Here is a 21,110-nt window from a genome sequence, read left to right on the forward strand (position 1 = left end):
CCCTCCCAGCCTTTGGATCCATGGAGAGATACAAACCACACACTCTTCTGCGTCACGATCTTTGCCCAGTCATCAGACAGGAAAGAATTGGATCTGAGGCAGACATCTGAGAACGCATTCCTTAGAAGGCTTAAACCCTGATTTAGGAGGAGCCATTTTTCAAGCTCAAAAAGCATGACTGTTTAGGGAAAAGTTTGCATTTGGCCACAGAGAAATGAACTGGGGAAAAAGGAGACACATACACATTTCAAGTTTAAATGTTTTATTTTATCATCATCATAGATAGTACATATGCATGTAAAAACAGTACAATCAAAATAAAATTACCATAGAATCTAGCAAACTTAATATAACAATACCTGTACAGCAGTGTTTGTGAAATGTATGCAAAAAGAAAAAGAGGGGGGCTGGGGGAGCCAACATTTTCAACCCTAAAAACATACTCTAATAATGCCACGCCGTCAAATATCCACCCAACAGGGCACAAATGTGAAACAGCAATACAACCATATTATACAGTTGATGCAATGGGGCATCATATAAACTGTAGATAACTCCTGCAGTAAATGATTAAAAGTGACAATTAACCATAAGTGTCCAAGAACAGACAAAGGTCCTCGAATTTGTCGGATTCATCTTTATACTTTAAATTGCTTTTTCAAACGTTGACACAGTAAGCACATTTTCCACCCAATCATCAATTGTGAAGCTGTTGGGGGATTTCCATGCACACAAGATTCTTTTTGAAAGAATACAGACTCTTAATACCGATAATTAAAACACTGGCACGTGCACCAATTGGGAAAAGTTGGCCAATGGTTGACTAAGCAGCCAAAAGGTGACAATGTTTGAATAAACACCCTTGCCAAAACACTGCTGTATATGTAGAGTAATAGATTAACATATTCGTAACTGTGCGCACTAAGCGCAGGGTGAGTGTTTTTCTTACAACTTTAGAGGCTGTTTGAGGTGCAACAGATCTCTCCCTGCTAGTGGCTGACAGTTTTGCATAGTCTGTGCTTCCTCCTCCGGAAACATAGTACCCAATAACGTAGCAGGTGGGCACTGGCTCTGGTTTCAGCACACACACAATCTCCCACACCCTTACACACAACCCAAAGCCCTCGGCAATCTATTCTGGCACAAAGAGCACTAAGAACGATGGAGGAGTAGCCTTGGTGCCACCTAGTTATTGATGGAAAAACATTAACCAGTCTAGGTCTGCAGAAGAGTTCAAAAATTTGAAATCTGTGGGAGGAACATAGCCATTACAAAATGGCAGTTTTAAATCGACATCAATGACGCAAAGATTAAGCGAAAGGCCATGTTAGATGATGCCTGCAATTGACCAGCTGCCATTCAAACAACTATTTTTGAAGTCATAAAATACTGCTTTAATTCACCTTAATGTTTCATGTATTTGAACAGAATCTGCAACTGGCCATGTAGCACCAACTCCATTAGAAAAATAAAAAAAAAACACTGATTCATTGGTAAAATGTACTCACCAAATTGGCTGCCGTTTCGATCTGTGTAGCATGTTGGAGAGGTTTGGTAATTGACACAAGCTGTTCCCGTAAATTCTCTGCTTCTTTTTGTGCCACCTCTACCCTCTAAAGGAAGGATGACAAAATTAATTCCTTTGATTTAACAAATAGCATAAACATTAATGTGGTCTAGCTCTAGTAGCAGTCAGCTAACAAGTGTTGGCTCTGTATTTGTTTTTTTAAAAGAGCACTGACGAAATAGTGGAATATGATGAATGCAATTTACATTCGTTTTGAATTTTATAATGTGCTAACTTGCAGGGATGCCACTTTAAAGCGCCTATAAAAAACACAAACATAACAGAAGATATACAAGCAAACAGATTTTTCTTTATCCATACCTATAAAAGGATTCGAAAATTACTCATGAAATGACCTATGTGTATAAACACTTCAAACGGGAAAAACATTTACCTTCTCGGATTCTAAACTAGTTAAGATACTTCCCTGTAATAGCAATTTGAGTACTTGACATCAGCTATGCTGTGCAAATTCTACTTATTCTCTAGCAGATAGGGTTCTGGTCTTGAGACCTTCCCGAACACAGACGTTAGGGGACTTGTACAGTGCCTTTGAATACTGTCTGTCACAGGACAAGTCAGCCACTGCACAAGTAGTTATTAGGTGACTGTGGCTGAAGGTCTCATGCAAGTGTTGTGACAGAGTTATTACAGTTTAATAACACCTGTGCAGTTTGGGTGTACGTGTTTTGAGCAGTATGTTGGCTGCCATGATGTTACATAAAGAATCTGGGCAGTTCGGAACGTTCTTGTGGAGTACACTACTGGATGCAGCCGTTTCCATTCTTCCCCACTCTTCACAAATGCCCTTGTATTTCGGTGTTTTAGGTGTCCGGGTAATTTTGGAACTATTTCATGCATATACCCGGTGTTACCTTGTGCTAGTATTTTGTGTGGAATTGGAGTGTCTATTAGGTTTAAGCGGCATGTCTTGTGCAATGCTATTGAAGAAGGCTTGTAATGTGGTGTGAGAGTGTGGTTGTTTCGTCCCTTCACCTCCCTTTTGGCACTGGGGAGGTGAGCCCGCTACACAATACCCTCTGTAGGGGACAGGGCAAGCAAGATCCCGCTGAGAATGACCCCCTTCCTTTGGGGACAAGTAATGTTCAAGCCAGGGTTTTATTCCACCTCTTCACTTCAAAGTCCCAAGTGTTCGTTGGTTATATGGGAGTTGAACATTTTAAGTGGATAGCTTGGTTCTTGACCTGTATTTGTTGGCGCCCTCTCGGAAAAACCGGAACCAAGGCAATCTCTCCTATTTCAGGGATGCACCTAAAGACACTTGCACATCAACAGAGGAGAAGAGAATTAGCTGGAGAGGGCAGAAATGCCGGATTCAGAAGCCACGCAGAGGAGGGAGCCTCTGCCTCGCAGAAGGACCACAGCTTAAGAGCCACGCAGTCGGCGTGGTTGGTACAGACTCAAGGCAGCCCGTGGAACACTGCAGCTTCAACGAAGGCGGGGAGCATGACTAGCTTGAAGCGGGTAAGGAAGGAATTAAAGCCACGCCAGAGATGGGATACCAGTGTCCTACCTGTCTGATGCCGAAATCCCAGAAAGGTAGACTACACCAGACCGCACATACCAAAGCAAGGTCCATAGTGCGGGTCAGCACTGGCCAGAGGGAATGCCTCCCCTAAAGAGTACAGTTGCTGGAAAACGGGTATGCAGCATGCTACAAGGAGCGGTTAGTGGGGGTGAGGGCACAACATAGCCCACACTGGACAGAGGGGGGGGGGGGGGGACAGAAACAAAACAGGGTTGCACATACCCATAGCAGACGCTGGGCTGAGAATCTGTATACCCCATGAGAAGGAAAACGACCTAAGAAGCAAACTCGGACTGAGCAGGCCTGCAGCACACACCATGCTAAGAAAGTGCATACCCAAGGAGGGAGTGAGGAAACGGAACAGCAACGCACAGTTGGAGACACAAGTATCCCAGGGTTGAGAATTAGAATACCATTGGAGGGGTTGATAGCAGTGACTACCAGAGCAGGGCTAAAGAGGCCCATAGCCCATGAGAGGCTGAGAATAAAATACCCTACGAAAGGGGGGAGGGGGGCTATTTTTTTGTGAGTATAGACAAACCCAGGTGAGGAGAACCTGTTACTTCTAAGAAGCAGATTACATGCAGAGAGTTGGCATTAAAAGGGAACTGTTCAAACTGCCTGACAAGGCAGCTGTTTGGCCAAAAGGTCAACTGAGAGACATTTTTCTTTGTGTGAACTACCATTACAAGCCAATCCCTGCAAAAGAGTTTGAGAACTCTTTGGTGGGGGCCAGAAAACCAGCCACTACTACTTCATATAAGAGGGAGTAAATCCTAACCTAAACTAAGGGCTTATGTTGTTCTTTATCTTTTCATAGTGGTAGGGCAGATGTTAGGATAGCATATGTTTGTACAGAGTACAGTTTTTGTGTCCTGACGAGCACCAGGTTATTGTTTTGTGGAGTAGGGAATTCATCTTGGATGAGGGGTTCAGAGGAGGCATTCTTTCTTTTAATAACAAGTCTATTGTTCATATAGGTCCTCTTGTCGATCTCCTATAACTGTGGAGAGTGGTATATCACTCAATATTGTGGTGGTAACCCCGATTTTGTGTGCAGTTGACTTGTGCGTTCATAGAGTGCCTGCCTGATCTTGTGTAATTTATTTTCTTTTTGCTCATCTAGTTGTACCTGAAGAAAGATCATCTGTTGCAGAGCAAGTGCCGTTTGCTGGGAGAGGAGTGTTCTTGTGTGGTTTTGGTTGTATATCTAAGTCAGGGGTCTACAACCTTTGGCTCTCCAGATATTAATTACAACTCCCATCAGTGCCAGCCATCATAGGCAATGGTGCAGGATCATGGGAGTCAGTCCAAAGCATATGGAGAGTCGCAGAATGCAGACCCATCATCTACGTGATTTAATTCTAAATGATGTACTAAGGTTAGTGTAAGGTGTAATGTCTAATCTGCATTTGCTGGGAAACATTGAACAATAAGGGCCAATGAGGGACTTGGTGTTAATGAAATGTTAATTAAAGGCTCTAAAGAGGGAATGTCAGTCATTAAATACATTTCGGCAATAGGGCCATAAAAGTATAATATAACAGATACATTGCAACAAAACAGATCACAATACATCATTCCACAATGTAAAGGAACAAAGGACTATATCCATAAACCCATCTTAATGACAGCAGGCCTGTGACTCAATGACGTTCTGTTCGAATTAACCAGGCATGCAGGCTCCCACTTCCATTTATTTTTGTGTTTTTTTTTAATTCATGCATGCAGTTCATAGAACGTTTACATATTTAAAATAAAAATAGAAAATAAGGAAAACGTATTAATATGTAATAGATATCATTAAAAATCTATCCATTTCCTTTCCATGCAACCAATACCATACACGTTTAGACCAATCAATCATTTAATTTTTAAGGAAAGACATAATTGCAAGACACAATTACCAATTCATGTCAGGTTAAGTAGATATAATAGACTTCACTTGTTATAGCAAACCCAGATCTTGCTATTCAGTAAGGCACATGTCTATCTAGCTTTCCAGTTGTACATACTCCTAGCTACACTTGATATAATGCTATTTGCAGTTTCTTATTGTCTGAATTCCAGCAATAATGCCAGAAACAATCACTCTTTATGCTATCCACGTGTGAGACATATGTATAGGGGGCAGTGTGCTCGGCATTTGGTTAAGACAGGACAACCAGTTTCCATTGATACGAGTATTGCTAAATTGAACTTGAAATCGCGATTGGGTTTGGAGACAATTTGGAATAGCAAAAAAAAAAAAAAAGATTGGAAGAAAAGGGGCTATAAACTAACAAAAGAATGTCCTTGTTCAAATATCCCGAGTCTAAGAGCCCCCGAATCTCAAGCACGTAAATCCCCACAATCAGTCGTCGAGCAACTACCCCCAACTGCAACAAATATCTGGGAGGTAAGTCCCTGAAATAATATCCCAAATAGTCCTAAAATTAGGAATTCCTGATCAAACACTCTAGACTACAGGTTGTATATAAGAATTATTCATGGAATACCAGGGGTTATAATTCTTTTTGTAACAACATCAGAAAGTGCGATATTTTCCAAAAATATGATTTAATTGCATTTCAAGAAACCTGGTCAACCATGTCCGTATTTATTGACGCTTTTCGATATATTCGCAAATAGCAGTGGGATCTAACAGGGGTAGACCAAAAGCGGGTTTACTAATTGCATGTCGAAATGATCTATTTGTATCTTCTAAATTACTGTCAAATGAGGTACAAGGAATTCAGGTGATCAGAGTTCAAATGAGAACCAATACAACAAATGCAAACTGGTTATTAGTAAATGTATACTAGAACCCCTCAGAGCAACCGCTGATACAATTTATAAAAATGTTATCAGATCTCTTAGAAGACTTCACTTTTCAGTTCTCTAGTGATGAGATCATTATAATGGGGGATGAATTTGCAATGTCTTACAACCAGACTTCCAGACTCAAATAGTTACAAATCTAAAACCTCTAATGGGGAAATTTGGTGTGAGATTATGTTAAATTGGAATTTAAGGTTGTTAAATGGTAACGCTGAAGGGGATATTCCTTGTGCACCTACATGGCCGAGAAGTTCTGACTTTTCTACTGTTGACTACATATTTGTGTCGAAACCTATTTTCTATTCCTGCAATAAGTTCATAGTAATTGAAGGTAATTTAGATAATCATTCTATTCTCGACTGTACTGTTGTAGTGAATATTACTCGAAAGAAAGCCTCGTTTAACCAGCTACTTTCAGTTAATGCTCAGGGAAACCAAATAATAAGATTTGATATAGGGGGTCGGAATCTTACAGAGAATTTAGAAAAGACCACAAAATATCTCTTGGATTACCATCTATCTAAATATTGTAACCTGGGTCACTTCACTGAGTTTTTGTGGGATATAAATCCCCCAGGCAAAGGGGGTTTGGGGTTTTAAGCAGGGTAAAAATCATGTACACCCCCTTCCATGCTCAACTTTTGGGGAACAAAAAGAGAAAAAAAACCTCAAAAAGCAATGTTAAAGAAAAGGATGAGACAAGATGACCCACGATATCAGACAGATTAAAATAATAAATAACATCTATAGAAATTGGCTGAGGTCGAATAAAGCTCTGATACTCAAAATGAGGGGGAAGAAATGTTAAATGCAAGTTCCAGGAATAATTCAATGAATTTTTTGAATATTATAAATTCCATGAATAATAGACCTAATCAAGCACAGTGCGCAATTATTCAAGAACAGGCCTGGAGAGAGCATTTTTCTAAAGTGTATGGTCCATCAGAAACAGTAGAGTCCAAAGTTATCCTCCATTCGGAGTGGTCACTATCGTGCTCCAGAGATATTAGGCAATTGATTGACAATTCATCAGCATCCAGAGCTGCGGCTCCCAATGGGCTAAGCAATGCAATGTTGAAACTGAATGCGCACATATGGGCGAGGATTCTAAAGATCTTGTTTGACAACATAATTAGTTGCAAACGAATCCCAGAGTTTTGGAGGTCCTCAATAATAGTACCAATTTACAAAAAGGGATACAGATTGGCAGCTTCTAACTACCGTCCTATCTCCCTCCTGGATGCTGATGGCAACATTTTTGCAGGACTAGTATTGGGTGACCTGGAGCAATGGGCAAAAACAAAAAGGAATTATCCCGAAACAGCAGACGGGATTCAGAAGAAGTATATCTACCGAGTCGAGCGGTCTAATTCTTAGTTGCATTACAGTAGATTCCTCCATAAGAGGAGGCATTCCTGTATTCAGTCCCTGGATAGATTTCTCGCAGGCCTTTGATTCAATAAACAGGAACCACTTGTGGAGAAAACTACAAAACTGGGGGATTCCGCCCAGTTTACTTGCAATCAATATAGAATTACATCAGAATTCATCACTTATAATTAGATTCACCACTTCAGGTTCCTTAACCCAGCAGGTCAGTATAGAAAGAGGAGAACGGCAAGGCTGTCTGTTAGCCCCAGTCCTTTTTTTGTTATATCGTTGGGACTTGTTGCCCTGGCTCAAGGGAACTGGCCTGGTTAGCCCGCAAGTTGGCCATATGAAAATTAATTGGATTGCGTATGCCGATGACATTGTTATATTAGACAACACAGATTTGTTTACAGCGCATTTTAAGTATATGCCCTTCAAAATTATTTGAAAATCAACACCAAGAAGTCAAATATTGTCATTTTCAAACATCCGATGAGGAAACTGAAGCCTTTCGTCTGGCACTTGGGTTCTCAATCTATCCCAATTGTCAATGAAGTCACTCATTTAGGTACAAAGGTTATCGCATTTCCAACCAAAAAACATTACTGGAAACACTAGACCTAAAAATCATAAATTTGGGTGCGCAAATGAAAAGAATTTGATTGCAATATTTAAGTTCTCAATTGTACCTATGATAACATTTTACATTGGGAAGGTGGTCCCTATTATGATCTATGGGAATGAACAGAACTTGCATGCCTATGACATTGATTGGGTAAAAATATAAGCCAAAATCTGGAAAATAACTCCCTGGCGATACCATGCTGTATTCCCATGGCTAGTATAAGATACGAATTGGGCTTGTGTTCCTTGTTATCATATGTGGAATGGAAATTGATTGCAATGTATAGATTAATCCTATTGCCTCCTTCCTCTTCTTTGTATGAGGAAGTTGCAATATCTATGCAGACCTAGATAATCGATTTTTGAATTTTTTTAGAGCCAACTGTGATAGATTATTATAGAAAGCTGAAACAAATATCCAAACCTTGTTGCAAAAATCTATGAAAGTGAAAGAGTGACTTAAAAGAATGGACTGGATCCGAACCATTGACAAGATGAGAAGTGCAAAGCTAATGTCATGTTTTACGCAATTAGATAAACCAAGATCTATTGTACCACCTTAGTTGAAGCGATCATCAGATTCAAGAACTCGAATGGAATTCTTCAGATTCCGGTTGAATTTAAAACATACACGAGAAGTTTTATTTGCCAGAGATGAAGGAAAATACCCCTCAGATGTTTGTGATAAGTGTGATCAAATGGAGAAACAAACGACTGAGCATTTATGTTCAGGATGCACGGCTACTTGGAATCTGAGATTTCAAAGATTCCATAGGATCGTACACGATACCCGTGCCCTGGACCCCAAGACTTTTTGGGACAGAATGCCATCTGGAAATGAAGTTTCTCACAGCTGAGGTGGTTAATTTTTTTAAGAGATCTAGATTTAATAGAAACTAAATATATTTTATAGTGATTGATATGGTTAGCTTATTTTTCCTTTATTCTCTGTCTTGTATGTATCTTTGTAATTTTTGTTTTTATTCATTGCACTATATATTTTTATTTTTGTAACTCAATGTGTGAAAAGTCAAGTTTTCTGTATATTGTTCTTGGTTTTTTAAGTTTACATGTTATCACTGATGCCGCATAAGCGATAATTTCTGTTTTCCTTAGTAATGTTCAATTCAGGCCCAATATTTCCGAGCAATGGGAGCTTATTCAGCCTGAGCAGAAATCGACAGAGCAGGGGCTGGACACATTTTCAGATATACTTTAGGGGTTTTGAATGTATGCAAGTATGGCATCACTGGGGTACAGTTTTTCAATGTGGCCATGTGTGCATGATTCTTTATCCAATCCCAGCGTTCCAGTTTTTGGGAAAACTCCTTTAACATGAAAATTCATCGACCCAATCTAGCTTCCAGTCAATTTCGGTAAAGGTTCTATTCACTAGGATTGCGAAGCTTCCTCTCGGATGCATTTCGGCTTTCTTTTCACAACAGTTTTAACAGTGGACAGGGGGGGGATGTGCACATGTTTTAATGTACAGGAGACGTCTTTTCAATAACATGGCAGTAAGTGGTTCGAGCCCCATTTCTAGTCTGATTAGCTCTATGGGCTTACTAGGGCCCAAACTTAGGCTACTCCTCCAAAATGTTGCCTCTATTATCATCAACCAGAAGGTCCTCATGACAGAGCTTTCAGCCAGTATACTATAGTAGGGCAGAAACTTTGTTTGTACAAGGCCATAATTCAGAGTAGCAGCAACAGCTTTATGCTTTTTATCAGATATTACTGCCGCATAATTCCCCCTTGTTGATATTTCATACCCCAGGAACTTGAATTGCACAACATATTCAATTGTTTTCCTGCTATCTCCATCAGCAGGTTAGCTGCTTGTTTAATTGTGAAGTGCAGTTTGGTTTCACTAGTCTATTTTTAGACTTATCTAAAGCATACCTCTCTAGCAAGTTCAGAGGTCTTTCCAAGCCCGCGTAGGTGTGGTCACATAGTACCAAGCCGTCAGCATATGCTAAGCAGTTAACTTTCTCACCTGCCACTTTAGGAGGCCTTAAATTGACCCTGGCTTATGCAGTCTGGTAAGTCGGCAAGATACATTTTGTGAATGGAGGATAGTACAGGGGCAAGGCGCTGGTCTTGGAAGCAAGACCACACAGAGCAACAGAGGTTCAAAATCCCAGATCTGCAATTAGAAACCAATCTCAGGTACGGTATTAAGCACGTTATAAAAACACAATTAAATAAAAATAAATAAGTAGAGGGGCCAGAACGCATCCCTGCTTCACCCCTCTATTTTTTTCTATTGGACGTGCGATGGCTCCACTACTCTGCATTCTCACCTGCACCGTTGTGCACTCATGAAGTCCCCGCACCATAGCCAGTAGCTCTCCTGGGCAACCGTATCCTTTCACATCTTTGCCCATAGCTTCTCTCTATCAATAGTATTGAAGGCCGACTCAAAGTCAATCATGGCAACGTATAGTGAGGGGGTTGTCCTTGATCTTGGCTTCCCTCATGAATAGATCCATTAGGCACAGGCATTGTATGGTACCCGATCCCCTCCTAAAGCCCACTGGAATGTTCTAAGCAAGTTTATGTTTCGCGTCCACTTTTCAAGGTGGTCTAGTATTAAGGATGCAAATATCTTGCCTGTAACATCCAGCATGACCAGTAATCTGAAGTTCTCAGGTTTTTTGTAAATAGGTACTAATATGGCCCTACACCAGGAATGCGGGATAATCCCTTCCAAACATACCCGAGTGCCTAGTATTTTCAACAATTCTGACCAGAAGTCAGATGACCCCTTCAACACAGCATTCGAAAGGCTGCTGGGGCCAGGTGCTCTTGATTCTTTTAAGAGCCCTATCATCTAGGTAAAGACAATGCCAAAGCTTGCTACTGGTCAGTTGTATTCCGCTTCGTTAGTGGAAGAGCCCTGAAGGTCTTACGAATATGTTGCACCAAGTATTTTCTCCTATGCCACAAAGGACTTGTTTGGCATAGGTAGTGTTAAATGTTCTTAGCCATTTCCACATTCTTCTAAGGTCTTTGCATTTTACTGCAGAGAGAAAATATTGCCATTCAACATTTTTTACCAGCCTTTTTGCCTGGTCCTTTATTAGTAATTATAAGTTACTCACCGTAGTCCCCTTTCCTCCATACTGCATAGGGTGTCCCTTCCAAGGGACGGGAGACAGATCTTTTTTCACCAGCAAAAAAAACCTTCTTCCCCTTTAAATTTAGAGGCGTGCAGGAGTGCTGCCCTGACTCCGCCATCCGGCGCCACACCTCAGTCCCCATAGACGCGTCGACAATAGATTAAAGATTGCCTAATGACACCAGCTTTATTAGGGGGGAGGTTGGTGGGACGTATGGAGGAAAGGGGACTAAGGGTACGTTAGTCACTACGGTGAGTAACTTCTAATTACTCTTACGTCCCATGCCCTTTCCTCCATAATGCATGTGTGATTACAGCTGAGTGTAGCCCCAGGGTGGAGAGGAGACCCTCTTAAGCAAACAGGTTTCTAAGTGTTAGGGAGAATGATCATAAATGTGCTAATTGCCTCTACCTTAGAGCCCCCCAGCTCTTTTGCTAAACTTTGGGGCTTTGAACTTTAATTCTGTTTGTTTCCTGTGTTTATTTCTTTGGTAAGGGAGTTTTAGATAACTCCATAGGCATCATCTTTTCTTGTGCGTCACCCAGCACCCTCAGTGCAGTTACACAGGGAACCCTTTTTGGCTGCCAAAAAGGTTTAAATACCTTCTCTGGGATAAACTACTGTTTACCAGAGACAGTAAAGTTAAATTGACTTTACTAGTCTTTTTAAATTGCTAGAACCAGCACACACTATCTTCCTATAGAGTGCTGGAGGGGTTACCTAGTATCCCCATGGTCTAGAAACTCATGTAGCAGTCAAACATACTCTTTCCTATCGAAAATGGCTGGTGGCAGTGGTTTTACAACGAACTACCATGATTTTTCCCGACTAAGAACACCGGTAGCTTAAAATCGCGGGAGCCATGTTTTTCAAGATGGCGCCTGAGCCCCCTTTGTTTAAACAGGGCCCGGCCTTCTTTTTTTGCCGTTTCTTTTTGGAAAAGTCCTTCTAGAGTTTGTCTCTGCGTGCCAAACCAGGTTTGGTCCCTTTGTTCCTACGCCTTTGGCGGGCTTCAGGACTGAAGGCCGCCTCTGGCGCCTGAGTGTCTGGGGTGGGCAGGAAGTGAGGGAGGTGCCCGAAAATCCCTGTGCTTAGTCTCCTAGGAGACCCAAATGCACCCTGGCGTGATTGGCTGGCTAACTGTCCGACTGGGTGTGTCGCACCTAGGGTGGGATGAATGGGAGAAAACTGTTTAAATGCAAGTCTTTTGGCTTGGAAGGCAGAGTCGACCACTGGAACGAAAGAACCAAAGATGAGCTGGAAGAGGACGGCTGCTGCAACTACTGGACCGTTGGTTTGCCCGATGGAGCCCTGCTGCAGGTCCAAGTTGCCAAGTTCATCTCGACAGAGAAGCCCCTTCAAGGAAGACTTCTTCCTTTGAGTTGGTAGGACAAAGCAACTCGTAAGCCACCTGGATACCATTCTCAGAGCTGGTTAGGATTAACCAGGGGGAAGGACACCAGCTTGTGTGCTTCAAGAACAGCTACTGGAATCGAAGATTTGCAAGTTTTCCAGATTTGTGACCAGTCCCTGTGCAGTCAGGAGTCACCCGACGTCCTCCCTCTTGTCCCCACGACGGAGGCTCAGGAACAGTGAGATCTGCAGGAATTGTCAGGAACAGAAGTCTTCAGCTGCATCTTTTTCTTCAATATAAGGTACTGTGAAAACTCGACCGAGAGAACTTACCTCTCACTGCGAAAGTACGTACAACTTTGGCAACTTGCAGGCCTAGTCAGCTTGTGACCCGACATATAAACCTTTGCTCCATCAACTACTTCTGAGAACCATGGCAAAGACTTTTCCGTTTTAAATACCAGAACCGTTTTTACTTATACAAGACACTAGCCCATTGACTTTGGCCTACCTATTGCATTGAATCAACTCCTTTGGTGAACTCAAACTATTTGCACTATTTTAGAGTAACTAATATTCATTTTATTAACTTCTGCCTTTTTCCTCCTGCTTCAATGCTATTTTGCTCCTACTTCAAGGGAGCTCCACTGCTTAGTGATCAGTACTGTAGTATTCTTTTCATGCGATATTGGTTGCCTTGTTTAGTGAATGCATTATAAATGATTGTGTAATAAATAAATAACTTACCAAGAAACCCTGACTATAAGTGTATCTGAATACTTGTCATTGTAGACCTTTCTGTAACACCCTTACACACTCACATTCCCTCTTGAGATAAGCCTGGCTAATCAGCTCGCTACCAAAAACTGTGTGGTGCAGACTTATACCAAAGGTTGGTTTTGCTTACACCTGTAGTCCTAGTTGTGTGTAGTGGTCCCAGAGGGTACTGCATGCAAACTTTGCCTAACACCAAGAACCGCCTGTCCGAAAGTCGTGCCCGCTCTAGAACCAGCATCCAAACAGTAGTGCTTGCAGAAAGCCAAAAGGGTGGCCCATGTGGCCGCCCTGTATATGACTTGCCGGGGGACATGCCGCTGGAAAGCGATGGCTGTTGCCTTGGCTCTGACCGTGTGGGCATGCATGTTGGCCGGCAGTGGCTTGTGCTGCCCCTTGTAGGCTTATTTGATGGCTGAGACCATCCAACAGGCTATGGAGGCCTGGTACACCGGTTTTGATCCTCCGAAAGTGACAAAAAGAGCGTCCGACTTGCGGAAGTCCTTGGTCCTGTCCAGGTAGAATTTCAGGGCACGCCTGCAACTCTGTGCCTCGTCTTTGGGCTCAGCAAAAAAACATGGGCAACACGATTTCTTCGTTCAGATGGTATGCAGACGGCACCCTCGGTAGGAATGCTGGGTGTGTCTGTAGGACCACCATTTCCTTGTGAAACTGTATGGCTCAGAGGCGACCAGCGCCTGGATTTCACGAGCCGAGGTGAAGCCGACTAACAAGGGCGTCTTAATGGTGACCCGCCTGATGTCCGCGGATGCCATAGGTTTGAATGATTTGTGCGCCAGGGCACCCAAGACTATGTTGAGATCCCACACAGGGTGCAGCCTCTTGATGGGCAGGTAGAGCCTGGCGACACCCGGCAAATGTCTCTTGACAATCGGGCTGAAAGAGGAAAAACTCTCCTCCTCTGAGTTTTCTGTATGCCCCGATGGCTGCGAGGTAAGTGCGGCAGGTTTCCATCTGCACGCCTGAGTGGGTGAGGTGCACCGAGAAGGAGAGCACGTCGTCCAGAGTACATGCCAAGGGGTCAATTTCCTTGGAGGCTGCACAGTGGCAGAACCTGGTCACCTGGTCCATTTACTCTTATACTGGGCCCTGGTAGCCTTGCTCCTTGCGCCCTGTACGATTTCCAGATTAGCCTGGGAGAGGCTGAGGTGCCTTAGCGTCACTTGTTCAGGAACCATGCTGTGAGAGCTAGCTTCTGTGGCGCGGGGTGGATGACCCTGCCCCCTGCTGTGCCAGAAGATGTGCTGGACCCGTCGGAAGGTGAATCTGAGGCATCTCGAGAGGCTGAGCAGCTCAGACAACCATGGCCACCATGGAGCTATTGGAGTGATGTTGAGCTGGAGAGACTCCTCTAATTCACAGAGTGATTTGCAAGATCACAGAGTGGGTGGGAAGGTGTAAGCGTTCATGCCGTTCCACCAAATCCGAAATGCGTCACCCAGGGAGCTGGGGCCCTGTCCCTGCCAGGAGGCAAACAGAGCACTTTTCCTCCAGGTTGGCTTCCCCCGGAAGGTGGACTGCCGTGAGGTAGATGTTGTTTTCCAAGGCCCACTCCCACATGCGGATTGCCATTCTGCACAGTGCAGGGGATCTGGTGCCTCCCTGTTTGTTGACATAGTACATGCTGGTCGAGTTGTCTGTCTGGATGTTTCGCCTGATAAGTGGGAGGAATGCTGTGAGCGCTAGCTAGATGGCCTTCAGCTCCAACCAATTGATGTGGTACTCCTGTTCATGTCGGGTCCAGGTGCCGTGAACCGAGAGATCGTCCAGAGTGGCTCCCCATCCCTCGAGGGAGGAGTCTGTGGTGATGGTGACCTGCAGGGAGGGAGGCCGGATGGTTGCAGTCCATGGACCACCATGTGAGGTCCTGGTGGAGAGATGGAGGAATGTTGATCATCTCGGATTGAGAGCCCCCACTCCTGGTTCTATGATGCCGCGAAGTACAGCTGTATCCAAATCCAGAGTCTTGTGTGGGGGACGGCTAATAGGACGGCGGCCAAGAGACCCAGAAGGTGCTGGTAACACCAGGCCGAGGTCACCTCTCTGCTGAGGAAGTGAGTACTGGCCCTGTTGATGGCTGTGATCTTGTCATCCAAAGGGAACACAGTCTCGGAGCACGTGTCCCAGATGAGGCCCAAGAAGTTCAGATTCTGCGTGGGTTGCAGCTGCTACTCTTGAGGTTGAGCGAAAAGCCCAGATCGTGAGGTGTGTTCATAAGAGCCTGGGATGTGTGGTGAACTGCTTCCGCCGATGTAGCCCTGACGAGCCAGTCGTCGAGGTATGGGCAGATGTGGAGGCCCTGACCCTGAGGAGGGCAGCCACAGCATTCATGAGTCTGGTAAAGACCATGGGGGCCAAGTTGAGGCCAAAAGGAAGGACCTTGTTTTGAAAATCGTAGCCCATGATCCTGAACCATAGGAAAGAACAATGGGGCTGCCATATTGGGACGTGTAGATAGGCGTCCTTCAGATCCAGGGAGTCTCCCTTGCACAATGTCTCCGCTATAAAAGCTGGCGTAACCATCTTGACTTTTTGTTGAGGTAAGGAGAGGTTGAGGGTGGAAAGGTCAAGCACAACTCTCAGGCCGCCTGGTGCTTTCTCTTAATGGCACAAATCATGCAGTAAAATCCCAAGCCTCGCTGGAAGGCTGGGACTTCCTCCACGGCCTGGCTCTCTACAAGCAATCGGATCTCCCCAACTTGAGAGAGGGGAGGAGAGGCTGGGATGGGTAGACTGTACCCTGTGGATATTTCGGAGAGGATCCAGGGGTCAGCGAAATTCTGGCGCCAGAAATGTGCATGGAGAGCAAGCCTGCCCCCCACTGGAGACATGTGGACCCGGAGGGGCGTGTCATGCCTTCTTTCCCTGAAAGCTTTTGCGGAGGAGGGGGACTGGAAAAAGCCCTTAACACCCACCCCCCCCCTTTTTGTTGCTTGCGCAGATGTGGGGTCGGCGAGCGGTCCGGCTGCCTGGACCTCTGTTCTTGGAAGCCGCGGAACCCCCCGTATGTACTCCCCTTGTTGGAGCGCTGCTGTGACTGGGTGTACACTTTGGGTGTGGTCTTTGTCAGGATGGATAAAGACTTGGCCGTTTGTGCGCCGTTTCTCTTTTTGTCCAACTCCTTGTCCGTGGTGGAGTGGAAGAGGTCACTCCCTTTGAACTGCAGGCCTAATCTGCGTTCCTGGACGTCCAGGTTAGATTTAGTTGCATGGAGCCTGGCTGTTCTTCTCAAGTCTGCGGCGATGTAAATGGCCCGGCCAGAGGTGTCAATGTGGGCCACGGTGGACTCCATGATATCCTGCGCCACCAGTTTGGCCTCAGCCAGTCCCGCATTGAAACGTGATTGGCTCTGCGTAGGAAGTTCTGGGAGGATATCCGTAATTTCCAGCCACAACCTCTGGTTAGCGGTTGCAAGCATGGCATCAGCGTTGGCCTGACGAAGATGCAAGGACGCGTTGGAATAGAGTTTCTTCCCGTACGCCTCCAAGATCTTCTCCTCCTTGCCTAGCAGCGCTGCAGAGGAGGAGGCCGAAGACGACTGAGGCTTGGAGTATAGTGATGCTGCAGCAATCACCGAGGAGTGTGGCTGAGGAAAGGCCGATAGCAAGAGTGTATCCCCCTCCATCTCCCTGTACTTGGCATCCAGGTGCCGATTGACCGGCTGGACAGAGTGGGGCTTGAGCCAACCCTTCTTGGCCAGGGCGACTACATCGGTCTGCAGTGGAATCCCCGTTTTAGCAGAGGGGCGTTGCGTGAGGACTTCTGCAAGAACCCCCTCTGCTGGTTGCACAACCTCGGGTTGAGGAAGGCCCAGGTACTCAGCCAGCCCTGCAAGACTTCATGGAAGGCCTTGGCTGATGATGGCGTGTCGGGGTCCACCTCATCTTGCGTGTTATGTTATTTTGCACTTTATAGCGCCTTATACACCATTGGTAGGGTCTGAAGGCGCTGGTAGGTTGAACGCCCTTGGAAACCGAAGTTCAGATCAGTAGAGAGAGTAGGGAGAGTCAACGGCGTGTGCGCACCGGGTATGTGTGCAGCTGGTGTGGTATATGTGAAGTAGCTGCTTCTTAGCAGTAGGTGTGGTGGTTCCGGGGTATGTGTTTGTTCTGGCAGGATTTATCCAGACCGACTGTGGCTGCGTTAGGCCTGAGGAGAACGCCTGGTTGGGGGGTGTGTAACTACCAATGTTTACTTAGAGTGATGGGGAGTGAGCGGAGGTGTTGGTATGAGAACAGTTATACCGAATGGTGTCATAGTATCTGTGTTCTAGTTGAGTGGTGCTGTAAAGAAGAGTAAGTGTGGGGTGTTATATGATGGGTTACATGCTCTTTCAAATGTTCCTGCATTCCAGACCATACTATGTACGTCGCGCAGTTCTATGCGCTCCAGTCCGTTCTACGAACTTTTATTCATTCCATTCGTCCCCGACAGCGCTACACACTCGGGTCTGCTCGACACACTCATGCATTCCAGTCCGCCCCGCGCGCTCCTGACTGCCCCACGCATGCACTCCTGTCTGCCCCACGCATGCACCACGCCTGCGCCTGTATTTTACATTCACCCACCGTGCGCAGTCACCAACTCCCCGCACTCCCCCACACTCCCCCACACTCCCCCGCTCTATGTGCTCGTGTTTTCTACACATTGAACTCATCCGCTCCCGCACTCATTCGCTCGCTTCACTCATCCGCTCCCTGCGCTCATCAGTTCCTCGTACTCATCCGCTCGCGGTACTCATCCGCTCCCCGTACTCGTCCGCTCAATTCACTCGTGCTTTCCGCGCATTCAACTCATCCGCTCCCCGCACTCATCCGCTCCCCGGACTCATCTGCTCTATGCACTCATGCTTTCCCCGCATTCAACATTAATATGCACTCATCAGACCCTTAGAGTCATTCGCTAATACGCAGTAATCCTGTTCTATAAATTCATCCGCTCTCTACAATCTCATCCGCTCTCTACAACCTCATCCGCTCTCTACAACCTCATCCGCTCTCTACAACCTCATCCGCTCTCTACAACCTCATGTCCACCTGGGGGTCGTGAGGATCCTGCACCGGTTGAGGAGTGGTGGGAGCCAGAAGCTGGGGTACTGGGGCCAGAGGCTATGGTGGAGGCTGGTACGGGACCACCTGCGGAATCGGTTGGGGGGCAGTAGCCAGGGGCAAAGGCTGCGCCAGGGCCGGGGGTGCTGGCTGAGGAGCCTGAGGTGCTGGAAGCATTGTCGGGGATGCCATCCGAGAGTTGCTCCTGAGGAACCCCCCATCCGAGGGGACTTCAGAAGTCCGAGGAACCTCTCAAAGAACCTGTCCTCACAGGCTGGAGGGGTGGGTAGGAGATATAGATGGAGTATCGGACGGCTGCTGGAGGCGCTGCAAACCCTGTCCATATGGACGTAGCAGGAAACTGCCCTGCGCAAACAAAGGATAGGCTGTAGGCCACGTACCTGGTTGACACCAGTCTCGCCTTGATACTCGTTCTTTGCCGAATTCCCGTTCTTGGTGCAGTGTCGGACGGTAGTTGATGTCTGGCACAGCGGCCATCTTGTCGAGCTGCCTTCCACGTACCTGCGTTGTTGCTCAGCTCGCTAGGCCCAGCCTCCTCCAGGACTCTTGAGTGTGGATCATGAGGCCTGCCCTGCTCCTCAGGCCGAGGCCTGGTAGGCGTAACACCCTCGGCCTGGGGGCCGGTAGAGCTGCGTTTCGGAGCCCCCTCGGCCATATTGCCGGTACTAGGGTGTGGCCCCTCGGACATATTGACGGTACAAGGGCGTAGCCCCTCGGGTGAAGACCCGGTATAAGAACCTTCCGGTCCCTCAACACTGTCACTGGGAGGATCCCTCGACCCGTAGGCTGGTAGTCGGGGAGGCCTCGGTGCACGTGCTGGTAGTAGAACCTGGGCGGGCCTTCCCGCATGGGCGAGTCCTTCGGAAGAAGTCTCCCTTGCGGGGTGCGATGGAGAAAAGAGGACCTACCTTGGGCCTGGAACGATGTTTGACGAAGTCCTTCAGGTCCTCTGGAGGCGATTTCTGAAGAGCTCCCTCCACCTGGCTAGCCTGTTCTTGAGAGACCTCGATGACAGGGCGTTGCACGCTGTACAAGCTTGCCAACCGTGGTATCGGCCAAGGCAATGAAGGCAGAGGGCGTGGGGGTCTGAAGTTGGGAAGAGCCCGTTTCAGGAGGACACCCGGTGAACCCTGTGGAAGTCTGCATGCGCCGGGGAGGAGCGCGACGCCTGAGGACCGAGTACCTGTATGATAAAAAGATAAGAAATACAGAAGTGTCCGCGCGTGGAATTACATGGCCAAAGCCAAACCCAGGAGCGCTGGTGAATTTGGTTCCAGTCGATGCGGAAAAGAGGATTGGGGTGTGGCGCCGGAGTGTGGAGTTAGGGCAGCATATGCTCCCAGGGCCACACCCCCGTATGCCTCTAAATTTAAAGGGGAGGTTTTTTCAGGTGAAAAAGGTTCCGTCTCCCGTCCCTTGGAAGGGACGCCCCATGCAGTATGGAGGAAAGGGGACGGGACGTAAGAGTCTAATACAGCCCGCTCTTTCTACAGACCGAAGTTCTGCTCTCATTGCTCTCTTATTCTTTATTATAGAATTGTGGTAGTGGGGTCTTGGCGAGACAGCACTGAATAGCAAGCCTTCTGCGCTGCCAGTTTACCCATGTTATCCTTTATCCATGTCTCAATTTTTTCTGCTGAGATATGTTCTATTAAACGAGAAATTAGCGTTACATTTTTACTGGTGAACATTTTGGCTTTTCAGGATTTTTCTCAGGCCATGAGATCCTATTACCCGGCATGTTTACATCTAGGTCGCCGGTCATGCCCACCTCTTCTCTAGGTGACATGGCCGTTAACGTTATTGTCAACATGGCATGGTCGCTAAATTCGTTTGCCATTATCTCCAACTTTCTGACCCACAGTATAATCTCAGGATTGCAGAAGAAATAATGTAGTCTAGCAACCGTTTTCACATTTTTCCAGGTGTCTGTTGCTGGTCTGGCTCCCATTGCACGACCATTAAGCAGATAACAATCCCAATACTCATTTATGGTGCGCCAGGTCCTTGTCCCCAATGGCAAACATTTGCACCTGAAAGCGATGGATGAAATGGTCTGGTAACCGAGGGATAGTCATTGTTATAGTTTGGGTGGGCTGCGATTTCAATCGCACTGTTTTCTGGTAGGCGAGGTGTAGTGCCGATGCCCAGGATACCATTGGCCACTCTACGGTCCCTAAATTCCAGTTGTATGAAGTCAGAGATACTCTGTTAGGAAGGTCTTCTACAGTCAAATTTGTTTTGGATTCTACAAGACCTAACCCTTGGTGGCAAAGCCCCAACTTCTAATATAGGCCTGTACTACCCAAGGTTGAGTGGCAGAGCAGCCAGGCTTATCTTAGGAGGAATCTGAGCTGTAAATCAATACAAAGAAATCAGAACATACATGGATACACAGAAACACTTACAAACTTGCAGTTATATCCAAAATAGCGATTTATTTTATTTAGACACAATGCAGTTCTAAACTAAAAAATATATCAAACGTTCATTCAGAATAGTAAGGAAATAAAGTAGGTGAGTAAAACGTTATATACTTTTCGTATCCACACACAGAGTGACTTCAGCTAAGGTCAGTAAAAGTACTTATTTTAAATCAACTCTTTAGTATTCAAGTTTAGCTAAGTTCAAGAATGTAAAGAACAAAAAACGCAGGTAAGTAATACTAGTAGCAACTCTTGTGAGGTTTAGGCAGTCTTTTCCATAACAAGAAAGGTGATCTTCAATTTAGGTTTTTGGAGGGAAAAGAGCAATGCCCAAGTCAATAGGAATTCAACAGTTCAGATGTGAATGTTCTTAGCACAATTAAGTAACAAGTTAGCTGGTCTTGGAAAAAGTTC

The 21,110-nt window shown here is 45.8% G+C and overlaps 1 protein-coding gene across 4 annotated transcripts in view; it reads right to left on the reverse strand.

Annotated features, from left to right (window-relative positions):
* CUX1 (cut like homeobox 1) overlaps positions 1–21,110 on the reverse strand; it is a 2,307,153-nt gene that overhangs the window by 1,522,210 nt on the left and 763,833 nt on the right. For all 4 annotated transcript variants that reach the window (XM_069614989.1, XM_069614986.1, XM_069614987.1 and 1 more), the window contains exon 10: positions 1,509–1,613. In XM_069614989.1, coding sequence (XP_069471090.1) covers positions 1,509–1,613 — 105 coding nt within the window. The remainder of the gene's footprint in view (positions 1–1,508; positions 1,614–21,110) is intronic.

The sequence above is a fragment of the Ambystoma mexicanum genome, chromosome 9 (genome assembly GCF_040938575.1).
Source record: "Ambystoma mexicanum isolate Mex_15411 chromosome 9, UKY_AmexF1_1, whole genome shotgun sequence".
In the NCBI taxonomy this organism is placed as follows: Eukaryota; Metazoa; Chordata; class Amphibia; order Caudata; family Ambystomatidae; genus Ambystoma; species Ambystoma mexicanum.